The sequence below is a fragment of the Hypoxylon fragiforme genome (assembly GCF_022984875.1).
Source record: "Hypoxylon fragiforme strain CBS 206.31 chromosome Unknown GGS25scaffold_4, whole genome shotgun sequence".
NCBI lineage: Eukaryota > Fungi > Ascomycota > Sordariomycetes > Xylariales > Hypoxylaceae > Hypoxylon > Hypoxylon fragiforme.
The window spans coordinates 3,592,015-3,610,985 of NW_026054759.1; the positions used below are offsets into that span (position 1 = coordinate 3,592,015).

The following is an 18,971-nucleotide window of genomic DNA, read 5'->3' on the forward strand; positions in this document are numbered from 1 at the left end:
CATGTCTACAAAGCTGGCAAGTGCAAGTGTTTGACAAGGTCTTTGTGGCAATATATACAGTCACCACAAGTTGTTTGCTGCAACACCTCAAAGAGGACAATAATGAGTAATAACGGCAGTTGCAATGGGATTAAAATGTAGATACATGCTCAAAATGCTGGACGCCATCGAATGCGAATATAATGCATGCAGTACAATACAATGCTGTTGAGGCCGTCTTCCACGAGACACAAAATCACCATATCCGTTTGGCCACCATCTCATACCTCATCACCTTTGACAGCCCATCATCACCCGCACCCTTCTCCTTAAACTTCTCCTCTCCTTTACGTTCCCGTTCCCGCATCTTCTTCAATCCCTCCTTATCGTCATCGTACAGCCATCGCCTGCGGTCATCACCTATCTCCACCGTGCCCCATGAACCGATGCGTTTTCCCGGCTGCGCGTAATTCTCGCGGTCAGCCTTGCCGGCAGCTACGGCGTGCTCCTTAAGCTTCATCGCAGCGTACCGTCTCCTGGACCATCGCAATAGAGCCATACCTAAGAGAAGTTTTACAATGAGGAGTACAAACCAGGCGAGGATGAAGAATACCACCATGGTTAGTAGGGCAATTGCGTCATCTGAAGAAAAAGTCCAAAATGGCCTGTCGTGGGGTGAGCCGTATGGATAACCGTATACTGCTCGGCCTAGGGCGTTCCTAAGCAGTGTGTCAAGGTGTTCTAGCGCAGCGATCATTGCTGGCGAGGATGGGGTAGAAGATTCCACCGAAAGCTCAGTAGTCGAGGTGGGAATCGGGGGATTAAGGTGTGTGGCGAGAAACATGTGATACACCTGTATGGAGGCCCGAATGAAGAGACAAGACAGCGGCAACAACGGCAAACCCAACCTCCGAGTGAGCGAGGGCGCAGAGAAAGCCTAAAAATCATGAGATACTGACACCAAAAAGAGCTGGGTGGAATAAGGGGGCTTACATTAGTATAGTAATCCTTGCATAGGATATCCAGCATCCTACTATAGAGCGTGGGTTTGACGTTGTTGAACTTGTTAATATATCCATGCTTGATCCAATCGACTATCATCTCGATACCTATGACAACAAGGAAGGGCGAGAGCACTTCACCGGAGAGTAACCAGGATGGGATCACGGTGAAACTGTCCGGTATGCTCGAGCTGGTATGAAGCGGACCAGGCTTCGAGGCGCCGTCCATGTCACTTCCAGCTCCTAGTACGGATAGCCCCCCTACCTCTACCACGTTTCTCATGCCAATGATCAATAATATGATCCATAGTTGAAAGCGTTCAACCACGTCTGAGCAAGTAAGCTGAAATAAATTCTCCTTTTCAATTCTCTTGAACACGCTCCCCTTGATTTCGACGAACTGATTCGATATGAGGAGAGTGAGTAGGGAGTTTGAGTAAGAGTTTACGGCAACATTTAGTGTGATGACTTGGTAGAATAAACACATGGTATGAGCGACGTTGTATATGAGCGAGAGGATGAACATGCCAAAGGGCAAGAGAACCTTAGACCGTCCCGAGCTATTTCTAGAAAGCGTCTCAGAGCTGAACAGACACTCTAGAATGTCCTGACCAACAGCAGACAGGAGTCGATCAGCTACCTCGAGGATGTTGTAGATTACATAGAGCTTCATCGAGGACTGGGCGCGGATAAAGTGATACATTCGGCTTGCGTCGAGGTTCATTAATGCCAAGGAGCTGCAGATGAGAACGAAGCCTTGGAGAAGATCGGCTTTGTGATAAGATGTCAAATTGGAAGGTACCGACTTCGTTCTACGATGCCGGGAACCACCAGGTCTTGGCATGGGATGCTTCGGTGGATGGAACACACCGTTGCCATTAAGTCGAGGCGTGTCTGCCGTAGACATACCCACTGCTCCAGATGAAGTGCGATGTCGCGTAGTCCCATTTTGCTGAGCGGCAGAGCTATTATCCCTCGCTCGGCTCTGGCTTCTCTCGGACTCGCTAGCGGCCAGACTACTCTCAGATCTATTTCGCGATGTGCCACGACCTCTTCTTGCTCTTTGCCAAAGTCGCCATGTGCCTTGCCAAACGTAACCAACAGTCCATTTCGCTTCTTTCCATACTACGTACGCCCACCATTTTACAAGCACGCCGAGTGCGATGAGAAATCGCAAGGGCAATATCGTAAAGGTATATAGCCATGCGTCGAAACAAGCTAGAGCACCAAAACCCAGAACGTATTCAAGGTGAGGTATCAAGTAAAACGCATTTAGTAACCTCTCGAATTTGACTGCGCTGGATTCATATGGTATATCGGTGGCATGAGAATGGTGGATATAGAGAGGACTGGGCCGTTGACCAGCTAATTCGAGTTGAAGATGGGTAGGGAGGGACATGGGCGGAAGGGGTATGGTAGGAACTATGGGAGATGGTGGCGATGGATCGGCTCGGTCTGGTTTTGGGGGAGGTGGGGGAGGCTGAGATGGAATATTCAACGGGTTTAAGGGTAGCGGGCGAGGAAGAGGATTGAAGGAGTTCCTTCTCGTAGAATTCGATTCCGTTACAGGAAGCCCTGTCGTTGATCTCCTATTGATAGGAGGGGTGGAAAGTGTTCGCGACGCAGAAGGTCGCCTGAAGTCGCCTGCGGTTTTTGGAGTCTCATTGCGGTTCGGTGTGGATGGCCGCTCCTTTTCAGCAGTAGGTGTCCGGACAACACTCCGTAGTTGCTCGGCCATAGTGGGACGGGACCCCGACTCTATAATGCCAGCAGACATGGGATATTCGGCGCCATTGGGCTTACGATGAGAGGGTTGTGGTGGGACAACCGCGATCGGTAGCGAGTCGGGCGACGACGTTAATTCTTGCATTTGGGAAGCTGAGAGTTTCCTAACGCTCTCGTGGCTGGGTTTCTTTGTCGCTGACTTCGAGGTCGATTGCGTACGGGGTTTAACTACAGCGATGGTATCGGTAGGTCGACTCGTGATCGGCTTGTCTGGGATAATGGAGGACTGTCCGTTGACACCACCGTTTTTGTTGGTGCCGTTGCTGTTGCCGCTGCCGCTGCCGCTACCGCCACCGTTACTGTTACTCGACGTTCCATCTATTGAATACACTTGGCCATTCCCGTTGCTGTTGCTCGTATTATTTCTGCTTGTATTACTTGTATCTTCAAAAGTATCGCGTTCCTCATAATTGGGTGTAACAGGAGTCGAGGCGGTGATCTCGAGAGTAGGGAAAGATTCAATGGAATGAATGGATGGGGTTGGAGTTGGACAATCGTTGATTGCTTTGACTATGGAATTATCCCGAGACTGGTCCTTTCTCTCTAAGCTCCTGCCACATCTTTCATCAATCCCTTCCCCTTCTTTCTGCGAACTCGGGCCCGGCGGGTCTGTGGGATCGACATGGCGAATGCCATTAATATGATCGTCAACACTTGAATCTCGCATAGCTAATTTGGAAATGAAGGAAATAACGTTGTTTTGCGGAAGCCCATGCTCTCCGCGATCATTATTTGCCGTCAAAACGAGAAATGCTTATTGTATCTCGGTATAATATGAAAAGCTTTAGGAGACAATAGGGACAATGTGGTTGTAAGAGGAAGAATCGATAAAGAGGCCAAGTTGATCAAAGTCCGCTAAATTCCACTAATTCCACTAATCTTAATTATCCCACAGGGTCTAGAACCTTATACCTTATCGGCTAACGGTGTAATACAGCCTTGCACCTGCCTTGCAGTGTACCTACATGCAGTTAATTGCCTTTGAACGCCAACTATTGTTCATTGGCCGCCCGAAAATAAAAATAGCACAGACATCTGCGGGCCTAGCCGTGCGATACGTCATAGGTAGCCCTGGAGGTATCATTTATACAATACCAGAAGATAGATAAACCCAAGTACCCCCCTGTAAATCACCTCAAACTCCCCCCATTTTAGGCCTAATGTCCCGCTATAAAGCCCACCCAAAATGGGGCTCGATCACACGAAAATCCGGAGTTTAGCGAGCTGTAATTGGCCACATGCTTTACAGAAGCCCACCTGATTATTTAAACTTTCAAGTCTTATTTTTTAAGTTTTGCTAGCCCAAGCTTCAAAGCTTCAATCTGCCTAAAACCACATAATCCATCATCAACCCAAGCTGCCGCTTTAATACATCCTATATCATTAGAATCGCCTCAATTAGACCTTCCAAATAATATATGTTTCAGATTGATGCAATATCTAAATCTAAAATTATTTAAATTTAAAGATTAAAAAACACCTGAAAAAAGATACATCTGTAATCAGAACCTAGATCACGTGATAACCCTCGGCTAACGTTAAAAATACTTGCTTCATTCAACCCCAAATAACTTCGCAACCACCAGTCGCGTTTCTTTAAAACATATATCATTTAGAAGCGCCGATTGAGGCGGTTCTAATAATACTGGTTGCATTAAAATACATCCATTAAAGGAAAAGTTATTAAGGATAATATGTTAGAGGCTAGCTGGAAAGCCCAGACCAACGCTATATACTAGGATGCGGATAAGCCTCCGATAGCAATTTGTTTTTAATCAATTAATAATTAAATAAGAATTAATTAAGGATTGATTTATAATTAATTACAAATCAATTAATAATTAATTAAATTAAAATAAAAATATATAGAATACTAAACTTAAAATTATTTTTTAAAGTTATATTTATAATTAATTAATAATTAATTATGATTTTTTCGTTTTTGAAAAAATAAACCTTAAGAGACAAAAAGTTAAACCCAAGTGCCAAAAAAAACAGTTGAGCCCAAGTGCCTGTCCGAATGAGGTATAGTCGTCGTCCCAAAATGGGGGGAGTTTGAGGTGATCAACAGGGGGGCACTTGGGTTCATCTACATCCTCGTACAATACAAGTACTACTTACCTACCTGGTACCTGTCCCAACCACCAAACTTTTTACAACATTGAATATCATCATCTCCAAGTTTGAAGCTGTGATTATTCGTAGATCGGCCAGCAAGGAGCTTAAATTGCTGTTTTATTTAATGGCATTGTGTCGAGTTTATCTAGGACGTCTCGTGTCGTTAAGCATCACTCCTTGCTTTCTATACTGATGATATAAACGAGAGACATCTAATGAGAGATCAATCATTCACCTTCTGGCGTAGCGGTATGTTCTGACAGATGCCATCTAATTGATCATATACTAGGCAAGCAAATGTCTTTAAATAATTACAACTCTAGCAGCCTTGTCCCTGCGGCTGGACAGTTTTCGCATTCGCTGTCGTGAAGTAGGATTCAATGGGGCGCAGTCCGAGCTACGCAGTTAGGAGCAAAGTACGGGGCAAGAAACCGACCTGGCCAATAATCGCGGCTCATATCGCTGCCAACATCTTTAGATCTTCATCTCGGAGTAAATCCCGACCTCAGATCGCTTTAATCTGCATAAGACGGTTCCTGGTTGCTATAGATAGTATCCGCAATTCACAGCCAACTTGCAATTTGATGCCTCAGTATTTCAGCTCTTCCTCCGCCTCCTTACAATCTGTCTCCGGGGAACTTTTCCTAACCCTTAGGGACTTGACCTTTGGTGGCTTAGTTGTAATGGACTTAGCAATTAGGCAGCCCTATAATCATACTTGGCCAGCACATTCGCACTTGGCTCCATCTTGCTTTGCTAATGGTACTAGCTTCTCGTCCAGAATTGACATTATATATTGCGCTGCCTAATCAAATAAACATGGCGAAGGTTGGCATATATAGAGGCATGGCCATCGATCTGGCTTCACTTAATGACAGCTTATTACGACCTCCCAGCTAACTGTCTTATCACAAAATGTATTCTCGGCCAAGTATATCCAGGAGCATCCTGCTGGCGCTTGCAGCTGGTAACACAGCTCTAGCTGCCCTCAACGGACATTGCCCTCCTCTTGGACCCGTCCTACCTGCTCCCATCAATCCTTCGACTCATGAGCCGGTCAAATCAGCTGTACAGAACGTTACCGATGACCTCCAAGATCTCGTTGCGGATCTTGATTCCACCGGCATATCCATCGCGGTCAAGTCGATACACGAAGCCAACCAACTACTAGAGCTTCATCACACACCCAGTATTTTAAACCCTAATGGAACGAGTGTTATTACTTCAGAGAGTGTCTACCGACTCGGAAGTATATCCAAAATCTTTGCAGTTCTCTCTTTATTACAACATAGCAACGTCAAGCTAGATGATCCCATCACGGACTACGTTCCCGAGCTGCTTGAACTCAGGGGCGAGACAGACGAGGTTGATGATATCACTACTGTTCGATGGAATGAAGTAACTCTCGGGTCCCTCGCCTCGCACATGAGTGGAATTAGCACAGACCGTAAGCGAATACCGCAATCTCATTGTATACCTATCCATACTAATCGTTACTAGTCGTCAGCGATCTAGCTACCGTTCCGGCAGACTGGACCAAAGTCGGCTTTCCCACCTTAGACTCAAGCTCGAAAACTGGATGTGCCGGCGTGCTGGGTCTTCCCGCTTGCAACCGAACTCAGTTCTTCAGAGACTTTGGCAAGCGTCATCCTGTATACGCCCCGTTTACCAACCCGGTCTACTCCAACGTTGCAAGCGTCATTCTCGGCTTCGCTGTTGAGGCCATCACCAATACAACCTACGACAATTACGTCAAGCAGGCGATTTTCACGCCCCTGGGTATGATGAACACGACCATCTTTAACGGCCCGGAGAAGAACGCGTGGGGCTTCATTCCCGTCAACGAGACTTGGTGGGGCAGCACCTTGGGATACGAGGACATGTAAGTACCTATCTACTAAGACCGATCAGACATCGAATATATGACTAACCAATACATATACAGTGCGGGCGGTTTCTACTCCAACACACGCGACCTCCTATCCTTCGGCACCGGCATCCTCAACTCCACCGTACTAGACGCAGCCAAAACCCGCAAATGGATGAAACCCGCCTCCTCCACCTCCTCCTCGGGCCTACTCATGGGCGGACCCTGGGAGATCCTCCGCTCGAGCACCATTACAAAGGACAAGCGCCTCATCGAGCTCTACTGCAAGGCCGGTAACTTAAACACCTACAACAACATGCTGTGCCTCATCCCCGACTACGGCCTCGTCATCACCATCCTCTCCGGCGGCCCGCAGTCCAACGCCGACCTCGTCGACACCGCCCTCACGAAGGTCGTGCAGGGCCTGCTCCCCGCCATCGAGGACGCGGGCAAGGCCGAGGCTAGGCCCAAGTTCGCCGGGATCTACGCGGATGCAGCTACGAACTCCTCCGTAACGCTCTCCCTCGCCGACAGCGACGACGCGCCCGGCATCGCAGTCTCCCGCTGGCTCGTCCGCGGCGTCGACGTCATAGAGAACTACGCCAGCTTCGCGGCGCTCTCGAGCAGCCCCAAGGACCGCCCCGTCTCCGTGCGCCTGTACCCCACGAACCTGCGCGCTCCATCTTGCGGCAAAGTCGCCTGGCGGGCGGTCTTCGATGTCGGGACGCCCGAGGAGATCGCGACGAAGGAGGCGAACTCGTTTTGGCCGGATGCGGGGTGCCATACTTGGGGCTCGATGGATAGGCTTACGTATGGGTTTCGGTCGATGGATGAGTTTGTGTTTGAGCTTGGTGTGGAGGGGGATGGGGAGGGGGAGGCGACGGGGGTGGAGTTGAGGGCTTTTAGGGTGGTGTTGAAGAGAGAGGGTTAGATTTTACAAGGGAGGGCATGAAGAAAATAGGGGATGGGAGGAGTGTTGGTATAAAGGTGGCATTTATGAGTCCTGAGTGTTAGTGTAATGTGTTAGTATAATGTATATATTGGTGATCACCTCATGCTTGCACATATATAACAACTGTGTTGTATTGACCTAGGTAGGTTAGGTGTTGTATCATTTGCCAGACAAGATGTCTTGCCTACCTACCTAGGTAGAGTTACTGAACAGTTCACGTATGCGTTGGGAGCCCAGGGAAACACACAAACTCTCAATATCAATCAATCAATCACTTAACGGATCATTCAATCTGCAAATAACAAGACTTTTATTACCATTCAAACAGCTAAAACAGGTAAACAGCTCTAGATAAACTTATCAGAGCACCTCCCATCCCTATTAATCAGTCGAGTTTGTTTTTTGTTTAGAGCATTTGGACTCCCCCCTTTTCATTCTGTCGAGAATCTGAAGAGATTCCCGACATACCTAGTCTTGTTTTTTTCATGGCGAGCTGCGTTTACTTCGCAGCTGCCTTCTCCTTACTCTCCGTAGTCGCCTGAGCCTTTCCCGTCACAGCAGTCTTCTTCGCGGGGGCCTTTGCGGCGGGACCCTTCGCGGCGCCGGGAGCCCCAGCCTTAGCACCACCCTTCGCGTGGTGCTTCTTCGTCGACGGCAGCACGATCGTCTCGACCTCCACCGGGCGCTTCATCGCCATCGCATCCTTGAGCGTCTGCATGAAGCCCGAGCGGCGCGCGATTCCCAGCAGAGCGTTGCGCTCGCTGCCCTCCAGAAAAACACGCTTAGCGTTCTCCTGGTCCCAGACAGCGTAGGACCCGAACACAGTGACCAGCTCCTTGAGATCGAGCATCCGCGGCGCCTGCAGAATCACCTTGAGCAGCGTGATGCGGCTGCCAGCGCCCAGCCCCGGCTTGCCGAGGTAGTACTTGATCTGGGACTTGGCGTTCTTCATGAGCTGGTCCTTGGTGGGCGTGGGGCTCAGCTGGCTCTGGCGCGACTGCGCGAGCGCCTTCTGCGCCTTCTCCTTGAGCCGCTTCTCGATGCTGCGCTCGTAGTTGCTCGCGATGTAGAGCTGGCGCTCGGCGCCGCGCAGCTCGCCCTTGCTCGCCTGGCTCTTCAGCTGGCAGCCGTAGCACGCGTAGTCGCGCGTCGCGGACTCGTAGGCGATCGAGGTCATGTGGAACTCGGCCTCCGTGTGCGGGTGGAAGAGGCAGAACTTGGAGTTCTCGCGCCAGAGGAGGTGCTGGTGCCCGCAGATGAAGTTGCAGCTGTTGACGACGGAGCAGTTGCGGCACATTTTGGCGGTTTGGTTTGTTACCGGTGATAAACTTTGGTTTTTTGAGAGGTTATCGGGGGTGTGGTGATTTGTGAGTATGCGAAGATGCGCGAGATTGTGTATGCTTGAGACTAGGCTGGAAGGCTGTTGGACTGTTTGGGTTGGCTCGGAGTAAGAGACTGTTGATTGCTGGTGCTGGGAGAATTCTGTTTGGGAAGTTGTGGTAGTTGGTAGATGTTCCAGTAGGTATATATAGGAAATAATCTACAGTATGGCCTCGTGGTTAAGGAACAATGGGATTGATCCCTAGTAATTCCATTGTTCAGAAGCACTGTTTGAATAACAAAACATAGAAAGGGAAGGGGCTATGGAGGTCTATTAGTACTGTAGGCATATCGACCTCTTCATGAAGGGGGATGTACATTAGGTACCTTGCAGTCGAAATACGACACTGAACAAAGATGAAGCTTGGGCCAAAGTGCCCAGGTGGACTACCCAGTATCATGGTGGTCAAAAGGGGGCTCTGACAAAGGGATTTAGGGATGCTTCTTGTGAGTATTTGAATGGTTTGTGACTATAGAAATGCAGCCTTTTGTGGTGGTATGCATGATTACAACAGATTGTTGAGCACAATGTCTTCGTCACAGTTGTTTGGGAGAAAACATTTGGACTCCATGATTTCATTCCTATCTGTGCTGGCGAACAACTCGGGGTCAGCAGTTTGACATTTCCTTCTGGACGTGTGCGACATTGTAGATTTTGTAAATAGCATCACTCGTTACGAAACTACCTTGCCAATCACAAACCCCCTTATAAGTAATATAACGGTGGTTCACAAGACAGGTGCTATTCTGAATGTATGGCATATATTCATTCTCCTATACTTCTTTGTTGAGTTTAGATTTATAGGGGAACCATGAGAGTGCCGGAGAGTACACAAAGTACATATGTAACTGTACGACGACACCATACTTGGAGGGTGCTTCAATCAACCACTGGTATAAGTATCGCACCCCTTTGTTTAGGTAAATCAGGAGGGTTTCATTTCTTAGCTGCTACCACCTACTTGGGTACTTCACACTAGCACAGATAAATCTAACCTACAATGTAGCATCCGCACTGTGTCTAGTTCGTTATAGGCAAAAAATGTCTCGTTTGTGACTCATTTTATTAGTGAGCACTTGTTAATATATATATCTCAGTAGCACTAACTTTTCATAGCACAGTTAAAAAGCTCTGTGGCGCAGCGGAAGCGCGCCGGGCTCATAACCCGGAGGTCCTCCGATCGAAACGGAGCAGAGCTATGTGTTAAGTGGTTCTTTCTTTTTTTTTTTTCCTTACGGATCCCTTTTTTTCTTTCTTCTTTTTCCCATTTCCCTTTTCTAAATCTCAAGGTACATACTACTAGGTAGTTACTAGTAGTAGCATAAAATTTATTATCCCCTTTTAATGCATTCCCAAGTTAGTTACTGATAAAATAAATATGCCTATATGAATATTCAGTACATACATATTATATATAGCCGTAGATTGGATCTCTACTGAGAGGCGACTTTCCATCACCCCCTTTACGGTAATTATCTCTACTATTCTGGACGTTGATTCGTGGCTATAATGGTTAGGTACGTACTATATGTACTTACCTCCAGGGCTATTACACATGTAGACCAGCTGTGCATCTTGCAGCAAATAGATGCAAAAGATGCGTCGCCAAACACCAATCATGAGTGCAGAACAAAACTAGAAAGATAACAATCGCCGGGATATGCTAGTTATTCCCTCTAGTCGGCGTATGCTGCCACCTATTGATGCCCATCTAGTCAGCCATGTTGGCGATCCTTCCCCGCAGAGCGAAGTACTATGTAATAGTCGTGAGCGAGTGATGATGACGCGATTATAATTCCTATGGTGATATATCCTCGAAATCATGTAATTTGGAGGTTTGTATTGCTTCCTTTATTCGTATAAGAACCACTTGTTGTCGAGAACTCCTAAAAGGTTCGGTCACCAACATCTACAATACTTACCTCCCTACCTACCTACTTACCTACCTACACTACCTACACTACCTACACTACCTACACTACCACGGCACACCCTTTCAGTCTATTACCAAACATGGCTTCCCCAATCCAAGACAACTTCGTCAAGAAGAACGCAGAGTATGCTAGCAAATTCACCCAAGGTGACCTAGCTCTCCCACCTGCCAAGCAGTACCTAATCTGTAAGTCCAGCGACACTTTGGAGAAGCCAAGCGCAGAAGGATCGCGATGACAAGAAAAGAAGCTAACCGCACCCTCAGTAACCTGCATGGACGCGCGCATCGACCCAGCAGCCGCCTTCGGCATCGACCTCGGCGACGCGCACGTCATCCGCAACGCCGGCGCCAGCGCCCGCGACGGCCAGCGCTCCATCATCATCTCGGAGCAGCTGCTCGGCACCAAGGAGATCATCCTCGTCAAGCACACCGGCTGCGGCATGCTGACCTTCACCAACGACGACGCGCACGGCCTCGTCACGAAGAATCTCGGGCCCGGCGCCGCGGCGGAGATCGCGACGCTGGATTTTCTGACGATCAGGAACTTGGAGGACGCTGTGAGGGAGGATGTGGAGTACTTGAAGAAGAGCGCGACGGTGCCGGACTATGTGACGATTAGCGGGTGGATTTACGAGGTTGAGACGGGGAAGGTGAGGAATGTGGTATAGGTATAGGACTTGTAGCGCAGTGCATTGTTTTTGATTTTATTTTTATTTTTATGTTATAATATACCAACATTGCGTGTTTCGGCTTGACAATTGGATGGAGAGGTGATAGTCCTGGAGTCCTTGCACATGTCCAAACGCGCCCTTTGAGTTGGCGATGACGCGAGAGCTACTACGCAGCAATCAATCGGCACTAATGCGTTTTAGATCTTGAAATCAAGATATCCGATAGTTACTAGGCATGTACCTGTGTGTTATGCACTTGGACTAGCTTTGCTACGTCGCTAGATTGTATTGCGTCTAGTAAATGCTGGGCTGGTATGCACCTGATCTAAGAAGAGTAACTAAGTGTGGACACGCCTGTGGGAATCTTACACAGGTGCCCCAGGTAGTTGCCTAAAAACCGTTGTAGTAGGTGCCATAGGGGCCCAAGTGTGTACCCATTCAGAGGGCGTAGGTCAGGCATTTCCGACATCGCCGCGGTGTAGGTAGATCAATGCAAACACCGAAAGGGCGCACATATACTCCAAGGGGCAAACTATAGACGCCTGGCAATCTTGTTCATACATCTCCTGAACGCCGAATTTTATCGCAAGGTTTGGTCTCTACTTGTCCGGGGAGTCGTAGATCTTCGCTGTAAAGGGGAAATGGTCTAATTGTAATACATAATATAATGGCTTGTGTCAGCAATCCCCCGTATTTTTGTAATCAACATCTCCTAGGAGAGATGGATAAATGGTTATTATGTAAATTAAAGCTATATATATCTACGTAGCTTAACCGCATCGAAACATTCCAGCTAGATCGTCACATCCCAAGTAGAAAACAGCTTCAACATGGCCTCCGTAGCAATAGACAGAATCACCGCCGACGGCGTCAACGTCTTCTACCGCCATGCTGGCCCCGTAGACGCGCCAGTCATCCTACTCCTGCACGGGTACCCAGCATCCTCCTTCATGTTCCGCAACCTCATCCCCCTGCTAGCCCTTTCCTACCGCGTCATCGCCCCCGACCTCCCAGGCTACGGGTTCACCGAAGTGCCCGCCGAGCGCGAGTACCAGTACACCTTCGCCAACCTAGCCGCCACAGTCGGCGCCTTCGTCGACGCCCTGCACCTCACGCGCTTCGCCATCTACATCTTCGACTACGGCGCGCCCACCGGCCTGCGCCTCGCCCTCAGCCGCCCCCACGCCGTCTCCGCCATCATCACCCAGAACGGCAACGCCTACGCCGACGGCTTCGGCGAAGCCTTCTGGGCGCCCGTGAAGCGCTACTGGGAGACCGGCTCCCCCGCCGACCGCGACGCCCTGCGCCCCGCCCTCACGCTCGCCGCCACCCGGAGCCAGTACCTCGACGGCTCGCCGCACCCAAAGGCCGTCGCGCCCGAGGCCTACCACCTCGACCAGGCGCTGCTCGACCGCCCCGGCAACAGGGACGTCCAGCTCGACCTGCTGTACGACTACCGCACCAACGTCGCGCTGTACCCGGCGTTCCAGGAGTATTTCCGCCAGTCCGGCGTCCCGATCCTCGCGGTGTGGGGGAGGAATGATGAGATCTTTGTGCCGCGGGGGGCGGAGGCGTTCGGGAGGGATGCGCGGAGGTTTGAGCTGAGGTTTTTGGACGCGGGACACTTTGCGCTGGAGACGAATGAGAGGGCGGTGGCGAGCTTGATTGATGGGTTCGTGAGGAGGTATGTTGGAGAGGGGTCGGGGTAGGATGGGTCGGAATGTGCTGCTGTGCCAGAAGGTGAATGATGGATTGTCCCTGCCTAGTTTATGTCAGTACCTAGTATAGTTGACGAAAAGTTACAGACGGAGAACTGGGAGGGAACTTAGTAGCTGCTGTAGGTTACCTAGATGGGGGGCAAATCAGAACGAATTTTAGTTAGGAAATTACGAGGGACCTCTTAGTGAGAACGCCGGAAAACTACGATAATCAAGAAGACTTGGGAGTAGGCACGTAAGTAGGTAAGTAGAGTGGGGTATCGTCTTATTGAAGCCATAAGGGCGACAAGACTAGGTACTTCTGAACTATCGACTATTGATAGTGGCCACCAAAGTAACAGGTGGACGATAGTAGGTACAAGAAGAGCCCCAGCCTTAGACGACTATGGCGAAGTAACAAAAGAAAACAATCAACAGGCGAACAACTTGTTCGTCTCGATAACCGTCCAAGTAGTGCCCAAACATTCCCAAAAGCGACAACGGATATTGTAGTCGAGTATTCAACGACTGGTTCGTCTCAAGACTTCGAAAGTGCTGAACAATTCTCGAAGGAAAAAAAACAAACGTCGTGGTTGATCTTCAAATGCTTCTACCCTTGGTAATTGGGAGGAGAGAAGAGGAGATGATGAGGGTGTGCGGGTATAAAGAGAGAAGGGCAGCTTAACATTTTCAGACCGTTGTACACTTGAGGATGGCGAGGCCACTTAATCTAGAAGAATCAGAATATCAGGTTAGCAACGTGAGGTCATAGTGAGTAGTAGTAAACTGTGGAATGGGGCTTCGGCTTCTTACCATCGACGGCGGTTACCTCCCACGAATATCGCCGACCGCGCCTTGAGGCCAGCCGACACTCCACGGAATCCGTGGAAGTGTCGATGGTGACCTAGCAGCGAGTTCCAGTTACGGAAGAGACGGTCTTCACAGCCACGACGGATGCAGTACCATGGGCGACTGCCATCCTGGTCGCGCTGGTACGCCGAATCCGGCGTATGGTGCTTTGTGAAATGATTTCTAATACTGCTATAGCGATTTATGACCCGAGAGAGGCACGGATCTCCGTCTTGGCGGGTGCCTCCGCATGTCCAGAAAAGACCGTTGTCACTGACCGTGCCAGCCGCAGCAATGCCAGTGTTGCCCGCTTCTTGAGCCTACAAAAAGATTTCAGATGAGGTTAGTGTGAAGTATGAGACGGGAAATAAATGAAGAGATGGAGATCGTATTATAAGTTGAAAAGAAAAAGGGCAAAGGGATCAGTAAGTACTTACATTGGCCTGCTGAGCCGTTCCGGTGTTAGGCTGGCTCATCGTGGACTTTTTGTCAGATGGGCTAATCAAGCTAGATAAAAAAAAAAAAGTCAGTTCTGGAAGCAATGATATGGTATTAATGGTAGGTACTGCGGCACTGAGGATAGGTAGTGAGGATAGGTAGTGAGGATGTGATGATGATGAAGGGGACAACGATCTCTGCATTGAATTGAGATAACTCACTGATTCTTTTTTCTTATTAATTGACGGAGCAAGCAAGATAATTAGCAGTGAAGATCGAATGATCACACAATATTAAGCGTCGTTTTAAGAAAAAAGCTCAAGTAAACGGGCCAAGCGAGGAGACGGAAAATGCTTAAGGAAATAAAAGGAAACGGAGGAGAGGGAAGAGCAATGTGTAAACATGAGAAACCTGAGAATTCAATGCTGCTCAGAAGGGAGGGGACCACTGGCACCTAAGGAACAGATAGATACCTGACGATCAAGGTGAACTCAGGTGTCAAGAGATCAGAACCAATGAGGGAAGATCAGAATTGGTTTAGAATGGTCTGTAATACTGGTGCAAAAGTTTTAGGGGCAACTGGCATGGGCTGCTGGCCAATAGCTACAGCTGTGGGAGGAAAGGTTTTTAGGCACTATGCCACCTGGAAGGGATAAGATAAGAATGCCGAGAAGGTTACCGGCGAGGAGATGGGAATTGCGGATCCTACCGACTACAGGGTTTCGAGGGACTATACGACGATAGGGGCTACAGTGCTCGTAGAGAAAGATCAGGGGACAAATTTACGAGGGGGATAGTTCTAGCCAAGATCGTGACTACAATAGGGACGACCACTGGAACGAGGGTAATGATTATAGCACTCGCAGCCATGAGTCATAATTATCACAGAAAGGGAGGCACCGCTGAAGGGGGGACACTACACGATAATATGAATAGGGCGAGAAGAATTCTAATCCAGCTAGCCGAGCGGATGTGATAATAAGATAGCACGTAACGTGGAGAGGTGAGAAAAGCGATGAGCGAGTATTATACGGCCGACTAAGTCATAAAAAACGACAGTATGACTTGCGGAGAGCTATAACTTACCTACCGAAAACATTTACTCGCTCGACGATGCGTACTATCTAAAATCATACCGCTCGTAGATCTTAATTCCTAGACAAGGGCCATACCACGTAGGTCCATTTTCAAGCGACTCAACTTGTGATATTTGAGCCCTTTCCCTTGTGCTCTCTACGAGTTCGTGTCAGTCTGGAGTAGTTAGGTACTGCGTTTGCGGGCGTGATTAATCATTCACCCTTCCTCCCTTATGTGCACCTCACACATATGTGAATCCGATTTTTTCTTCTCACCTACTTGTGTGCCAACATGAAGTAAGAATATAATTAGCCTACACTTCATACTCGCTGCTCGCCCGGCATAGAAATACCCCTATTTGAGATCGCTTTCCTAAACGGGAGTGCCTGGCCAATCAAAGCGACGCATTTATACGCTAGTTAGCGCTAGCGCTAGCGGATGCCGGACTCGGAGCAACTGCATAGTAGAAACAGTCACGTGCAGAGATTTCACGTGATACCCCACACTGTGAATCTTTTTTTTTTTTTCTCTCAACCAACTCAACTTTCATTTCGACTATAAACTAACTATAGATTCTTAAAATATTTTTCATTAGTACAAGACGAATCAATTTTCCCAGCATCAATTAATTAAATAAAGAAATCTTAAGGTTATCACTTATCAAAATATTTGATTCCGGTCAGAAAAAAATTTGATTGTATAGTAGGTGAATTGTAATGAGGAGGCTTCTAACGAGGCTTGTCGGTGGGTCTTGGTTTGAAGGTAACAATATGATCAAGTGATTCACTTAAGTAAGCTGGTGCTCGTTAGGAGCGTTTGAGGCTCCCCTATATGGTGGATATAAGCTTAGATTGATAGCTGGAGATCTTGTCTATCTAGAAGGGCTGGATATTGACTCCTTATATATTCAATTACATTGTATGGGCTCCTTTGCTCCACTTGGAGCGGCGCTCCTTTTCTCCACTTGGAGCGGCGCTCCTTTTCTCCACTTGGAGCGGCGCTCCCTGGATCCACTTGGAGCGGGTGGAGCCACTGGAGGTCACGTGACAACCAGGCCTAAGCGCTGCTGGAACAACTGTTCTTCCACGTTGGCCCGTGCCCTGGCCTGGTGGCCAGTGGACATACATATGCCAGAGTAGATCCACGTGCTTCTGGAGCTGGTCACGTGGTACCTGCCTGGACTACACGATGCCTGCAGTATCTTGAAAAAAAAAGTCTTCTACTGGCCAAATAAACTGTAGCGATGGTGCCTAATATCTAAGGAATGGATAAAATTGGAGGAACTTTAATACTTACCTAAGTACCTAGTACCTAGGTTCCAAGTTAGGTATGTAGCGAACAACATAAGATCAGGCCAAAGTTGGGGGATATGTTTAGATTTTATCCATACTGAACGTTTAAGTTAGTACTAGGTAGTAGGTACGCGTGCAATGAAATATTTTAATACTTTTTATGGTGTGACGGAATTGTAGGTGATGAAATGAATTGAGAAGTGTTACTACTCTACAGTGAATGAGCGTCTGGGGTACCACTAAGGACCCTTCAAGGGAAGTTCGTGAAGATAACATGGAGTGCTAATTTAACTCAGCACAAAGCAGAGAAATTTCTGGGAACTTGATTAAGTGTAGAGCATCTTATTCATTCGTCTAGTTACATTGTTCTAGACCTAGCCGTGACTCTTGATCCTTTATGACAGCAATCTTTCCACTAGACATGAGACGTCCAATTTTACTCACTAATCACTGAAATCAATGAGCTTGGATGGATCTTCATTGTACCCAGTGAAGTTGAATGAACTTTCACTGGAGGCATCCATCACATCCGGAATATCTCCCCAAGCCTCTGCCAGAACTTGGGCCTTAGCCATAGTTTCAGACATAGGCTTAGTCGAAGCCATGGTTTCTTCCTCGGCCTTACCCATAGCCATAGTCTCATCAGAATCCTATTCTTTGACTGCAGCCGGGGCCATCAACCCGTGGAGAGGTTTAGCGTCCTTCGGCACGAACTTGTTTGGGAAGGAGGGCTCGGCGTCGGGGGCGCCGTCGATCCAGTTGAGGAGCGCATTTGTCTGCTCGATGACGCTCTCTGTGAGGCGTGCGTAGGATCCCATGTCCTTGACCTTATCGGTCGAGGCCTCGAACTGCTCTAGGAATTCATCGTCGACGCTCGCGGTGATGATGCTGGCGGGCTCGATACCCTGGGTCTTGCAGATGCCATATGCAAGATTAGCGAGCACCGAGTGGGTGCTGCGAAGCGCGTGCGTCAGTCGAACTGTCTGGGCCGCTCCAACAGGCCCATTGTTGCCCTTGCGGGCGTGGGGGACTTCCCAGAGGCTGGAATACTTGTCGGCCATGGCGGTGGCTTTCTCATCGCCGAACTTCCCGTACACCATCTTGAACAACTCGTGGTCTTTCTTGCTCTGTGACTTTAGTTAGTGCTACTAATACGAGTATGCTTTGGTGCGATTAGAAGATGGAGTGTAAAGACGTACATTATTCATCGTATCCTCAATTGTGAGTCCAGTCATCTCGTCAGTGGATGGAAGAGGCTTCTTGACCAAATGAGACTTCTTGTTGGATGATGGGCCAGACGGCTTCTCGGGTCCAGGATTATACATCCTTTTAGACGATGAGCCAGACGGCTTTTCGAATCCATAGTTAGACATCTTGCTAGATGATGAGCGATACTGAATCACTGATGCGAGGGTTGTGTAAGGAAGAATTGTAGATGAACAACTCTTCACTCAAGACTTTGTGTAGACTCCCAAGTTCCTGGGTGGTAGGAACATAAGAGAAAAATATTTTTGTGTGTTGAATGGAATTAGAAATTATATAGTGACTGAGACCTGGGAAGAAACAATAATAACTGGAAACCAGAGTGGATCTGGTGCTTCACTGGGTACATAGATACCTACTTAGGTAGGCAGGAACGCAGACAGCATTTATGGCAAGAACAACACACAATACCTAGGTTAGTACTAAATGTTTGTATTTGGCCTACATTTGTACTAGGTATGTACTGGTACCTTAGTAGGTAAGTAGTTAGTACATACATACATAGTAGGTAACCTGATTGTATTATTACTTCATCAAGCAATCTAGACCTAATCGTTTTTACCATTCTCTCATCTACGCACATACATAAATACCTTAGATAATATCCAAAGTAAGAATATCATGTGTGAGGCCAGCATATACTTTACGATGTACATACTGAGTACATG

The 18,971-nt window shown here is 48.2% G+C and overlaps 7 protein-coding genes and 1 non-coding gene across 8 annotated transcripts; 4 read left to right on the forward strand and 4 right to left on the reverse strand.

The window, feature by feature from the left end:
- Nucleotides 1-103: 103 nt before the first annotated feature.
- On the reverse strand, nucleotides 104-3,612 carry GGS25DRAFT_488389 (DUF747-domain-containing protein). Its single transcript, XM_049260813.1, has 2 exons — nucleotides 973-3,612; nucleotides 104-916 (listed from the first exon to the last, which is right to left on the reverse strand). Exons 1-2 carry the CDS (start codon nucleotides 3,430-3,432, stop codon nucleotides 236-238), a joined length of 3,141 nt encoding a protein of 1,046 aa, XP_049118295.1. The 5' UTR covers nucleotides 3,433-3,612; the 3' UTR covers nucleotides 104-235.
- A 1,825-nt stretch (nucleotides 3,613-5,437) lies between these two features.
- GGS25DRAFT_531205 (beta-lactamase/transpeptidase-like protein) lies at nucleotides 5,438-8,202 on the forward strand. The gene is made up of 3 exons (XM_049265469.1): nucleotides 5,438-6,330; nucleotides 6,384-6,765; nucleotides 6,829-8,202. The coding sequence occupies exons 1-3, from the start codon at nucleotides 5,799-5,801 to the stop codon at nucleotides 7,679-7,681; spliced, it is 1,767 nt and encodes a 588-aa protein (XP_049118296.1). The 5' UTR covers nucleotides 5,438-5,798; the 3' UTR covers nucleotides 7,682-8,202.
- On the reverse strand, nucleotides 8,202-8,999 carry GGS25DRAFT_531207 (uncharacterized protein; the record flags this gene model as incomplete). Its single annotated transcript, XM_049265470.1, has 1 exon — nucleotides 8,202-8,999. One exon carries the CDS (start codon nucleotides 8,997-8,999, stop codon nucleotides 8,202-8,204), a length of 798 nt encoding a protein of 265 aa, XP_049118297.1.
- A 1,211-nt stretch (nucleotides 9,000-10,210) lies between these two features.
- On the forward strand, nucleotides 10,211-10,282 carry GGS25DRAFT_t46. The gene has a single exon. It is a non-coding gene; the product is annotated as a tRNA-Met (tRNA).
- A 760-nt stretch (nucleotides 10,283-11,042) lies between these two features.
- On the forward strand, nucleotides 11,043-11,934 carry GGS25DRAFT_488393 (carbonate dehydratase). The gene is made up of 2 exons (XM_049260814.1): nucleotides 11,043-11,202; nucleotides 11,281-11,934. The coding sequence occupies exons 1-2, from the start codon at nucleotides 11,097-11,099 to the stop codon at nucleotides 11,682-11,684; spliced, it is 510 nt and encodes a 169-aa protein (XP_049118298.1). The 5' UTR covers nucleotides 11,043-11,096; the 3' UTR covers nucleotides 11,685-11,934.
- A 583-nt stretch (nucleotides 11,935-12,517) lies between these two features.
- On the forward strand, nucleotides 12,518-13,396 carry GGS25DRAFT_521126 (alpha/beta-hydrolase; the record flags this gene model as incomplete). The annotated part of the gene is made up of 1 exon (XM_049263997.1): nucleotides 12,518-13,396. The coding sequence occupies one exon, from the start codon at nucleotides 12,518-12,520 to the stop codon at nucleotides 13,394-13,396; it is 879 nt and encodes a 292-aa protein (XP_049118299.1).
- A 678-nt stretch (nucleotides 13,397-14,074) lies between these two features.
- GGS25DRAFT_521127 (uncharacterized protein) lies at nucleotides 14,075-14,709 on the reverse strand (the record flags this gene model as incomplete). Its single annotated transcript, XM_049263998.1, has 3 exons — nucleotides 14,075-14,108; nucleotides 14,198-14,553; nucleotides 14,671-14,709. The coding sequence occupies 3 exons, from the start codon at nucleotides 14,707-14,709 to the stop codon at nucleotides 14,075-14,077; spliced, it is 429 nt and encodes a 142-aa protein (XP_049118300.1).
- Nucleotides 14,710-17,534: 2,825 nt separating this feature from the next.
- GGS25DRAFT_531212 (uncharacterized protein) lies at nucleotides 17,535-18,431 on the reverse strand. The gene is made up of 2 exons (XM_049265471.1): nucleotides 18,240-18,431; nucleotides 17,535-18,167 (listed from the first exon to the last, which is right to left on the reverse strand). Exons 1-2 carry the CDS (start codon nucleotides 18,411-18,413, stop codon nucleotides 17,691-17,693), a joined length of 651 nt encoding a protein of 216 aa, XP_049118301.1. The 5' UTR covers nucleotides 18,414-18,431; the 3' UTR covers nucleotides 17,535-17,690.
- Between the last annotated feature and the right edge of the window lie 540 nt (nucleotides 18,432-18,971).

Bases quoted from the DNA above. Each gene is read 5' to 3' on its own strand.
- GGS25DRAFT_488389 (XM_049260813.1), bottom strand. From the start codon at position 3,432: ATGCGAGATTCAAGTGTTGACGATCATATTAATGGCATTCGCCATGTC. The intron at 917-972 runs GTAAGCCCCCTT...CATGATTTTTAG, and splicing joins GCAAGGATTACTATACTAAT to GCTTTCTCTGCGCCCTCGCT.
- GGS25DRAFT_531205 (XM_049265469.1), top strand. From the start codon at position 5,799: ATGTATTCTCGGCCAAGTATATCCAGGAGCATCCTGCTGGCGCTTGCA. The intron at 6,331-6,383 runs GTAAGCGAATAC...AATCGTTACTAG, and splicing joins GAGTGGAATTAGCACAGACC to TCGTCAGCGATCTAGCTACC. The intron at 6,766-6,828 runs GTAAGTACCTAT...ATACATATACAG, and splicing joins ACCTTGGGATACGAGGACAT to TGCGGGCGGTTTCTACTCCA.
- GGS25DRAFT_488393 (XM_049260814.1), top strand. From the start codon at position 11,097: ATGGCTTCCCCAATCCAAGACAACTTCGTCAAGAAGAACGCAGAGTAT. The intron at 11,203-11,280 runs GTAAGTCCAGCG...CCGCACCCTCAG, and splicing joins TGCCAAGCAGTACCTAATCT to TAACCTGCATGGACGCGCGC.
- GGS25DRAFT_531212 (XM_049265471.1), bottom strand. From the start codon at position 18,413: ATGTCTAACTATGGATTCGAAAAGCCGTCTGGCTCATCGTCTAAAAGG. The intron at 18,168-18,239 runs GTACGTCTTTAC...CTAAAGTCACAG, and splicing joins TTGAGGATACGATGAATAAT to AGCAAGAAAGACCACGAGTT.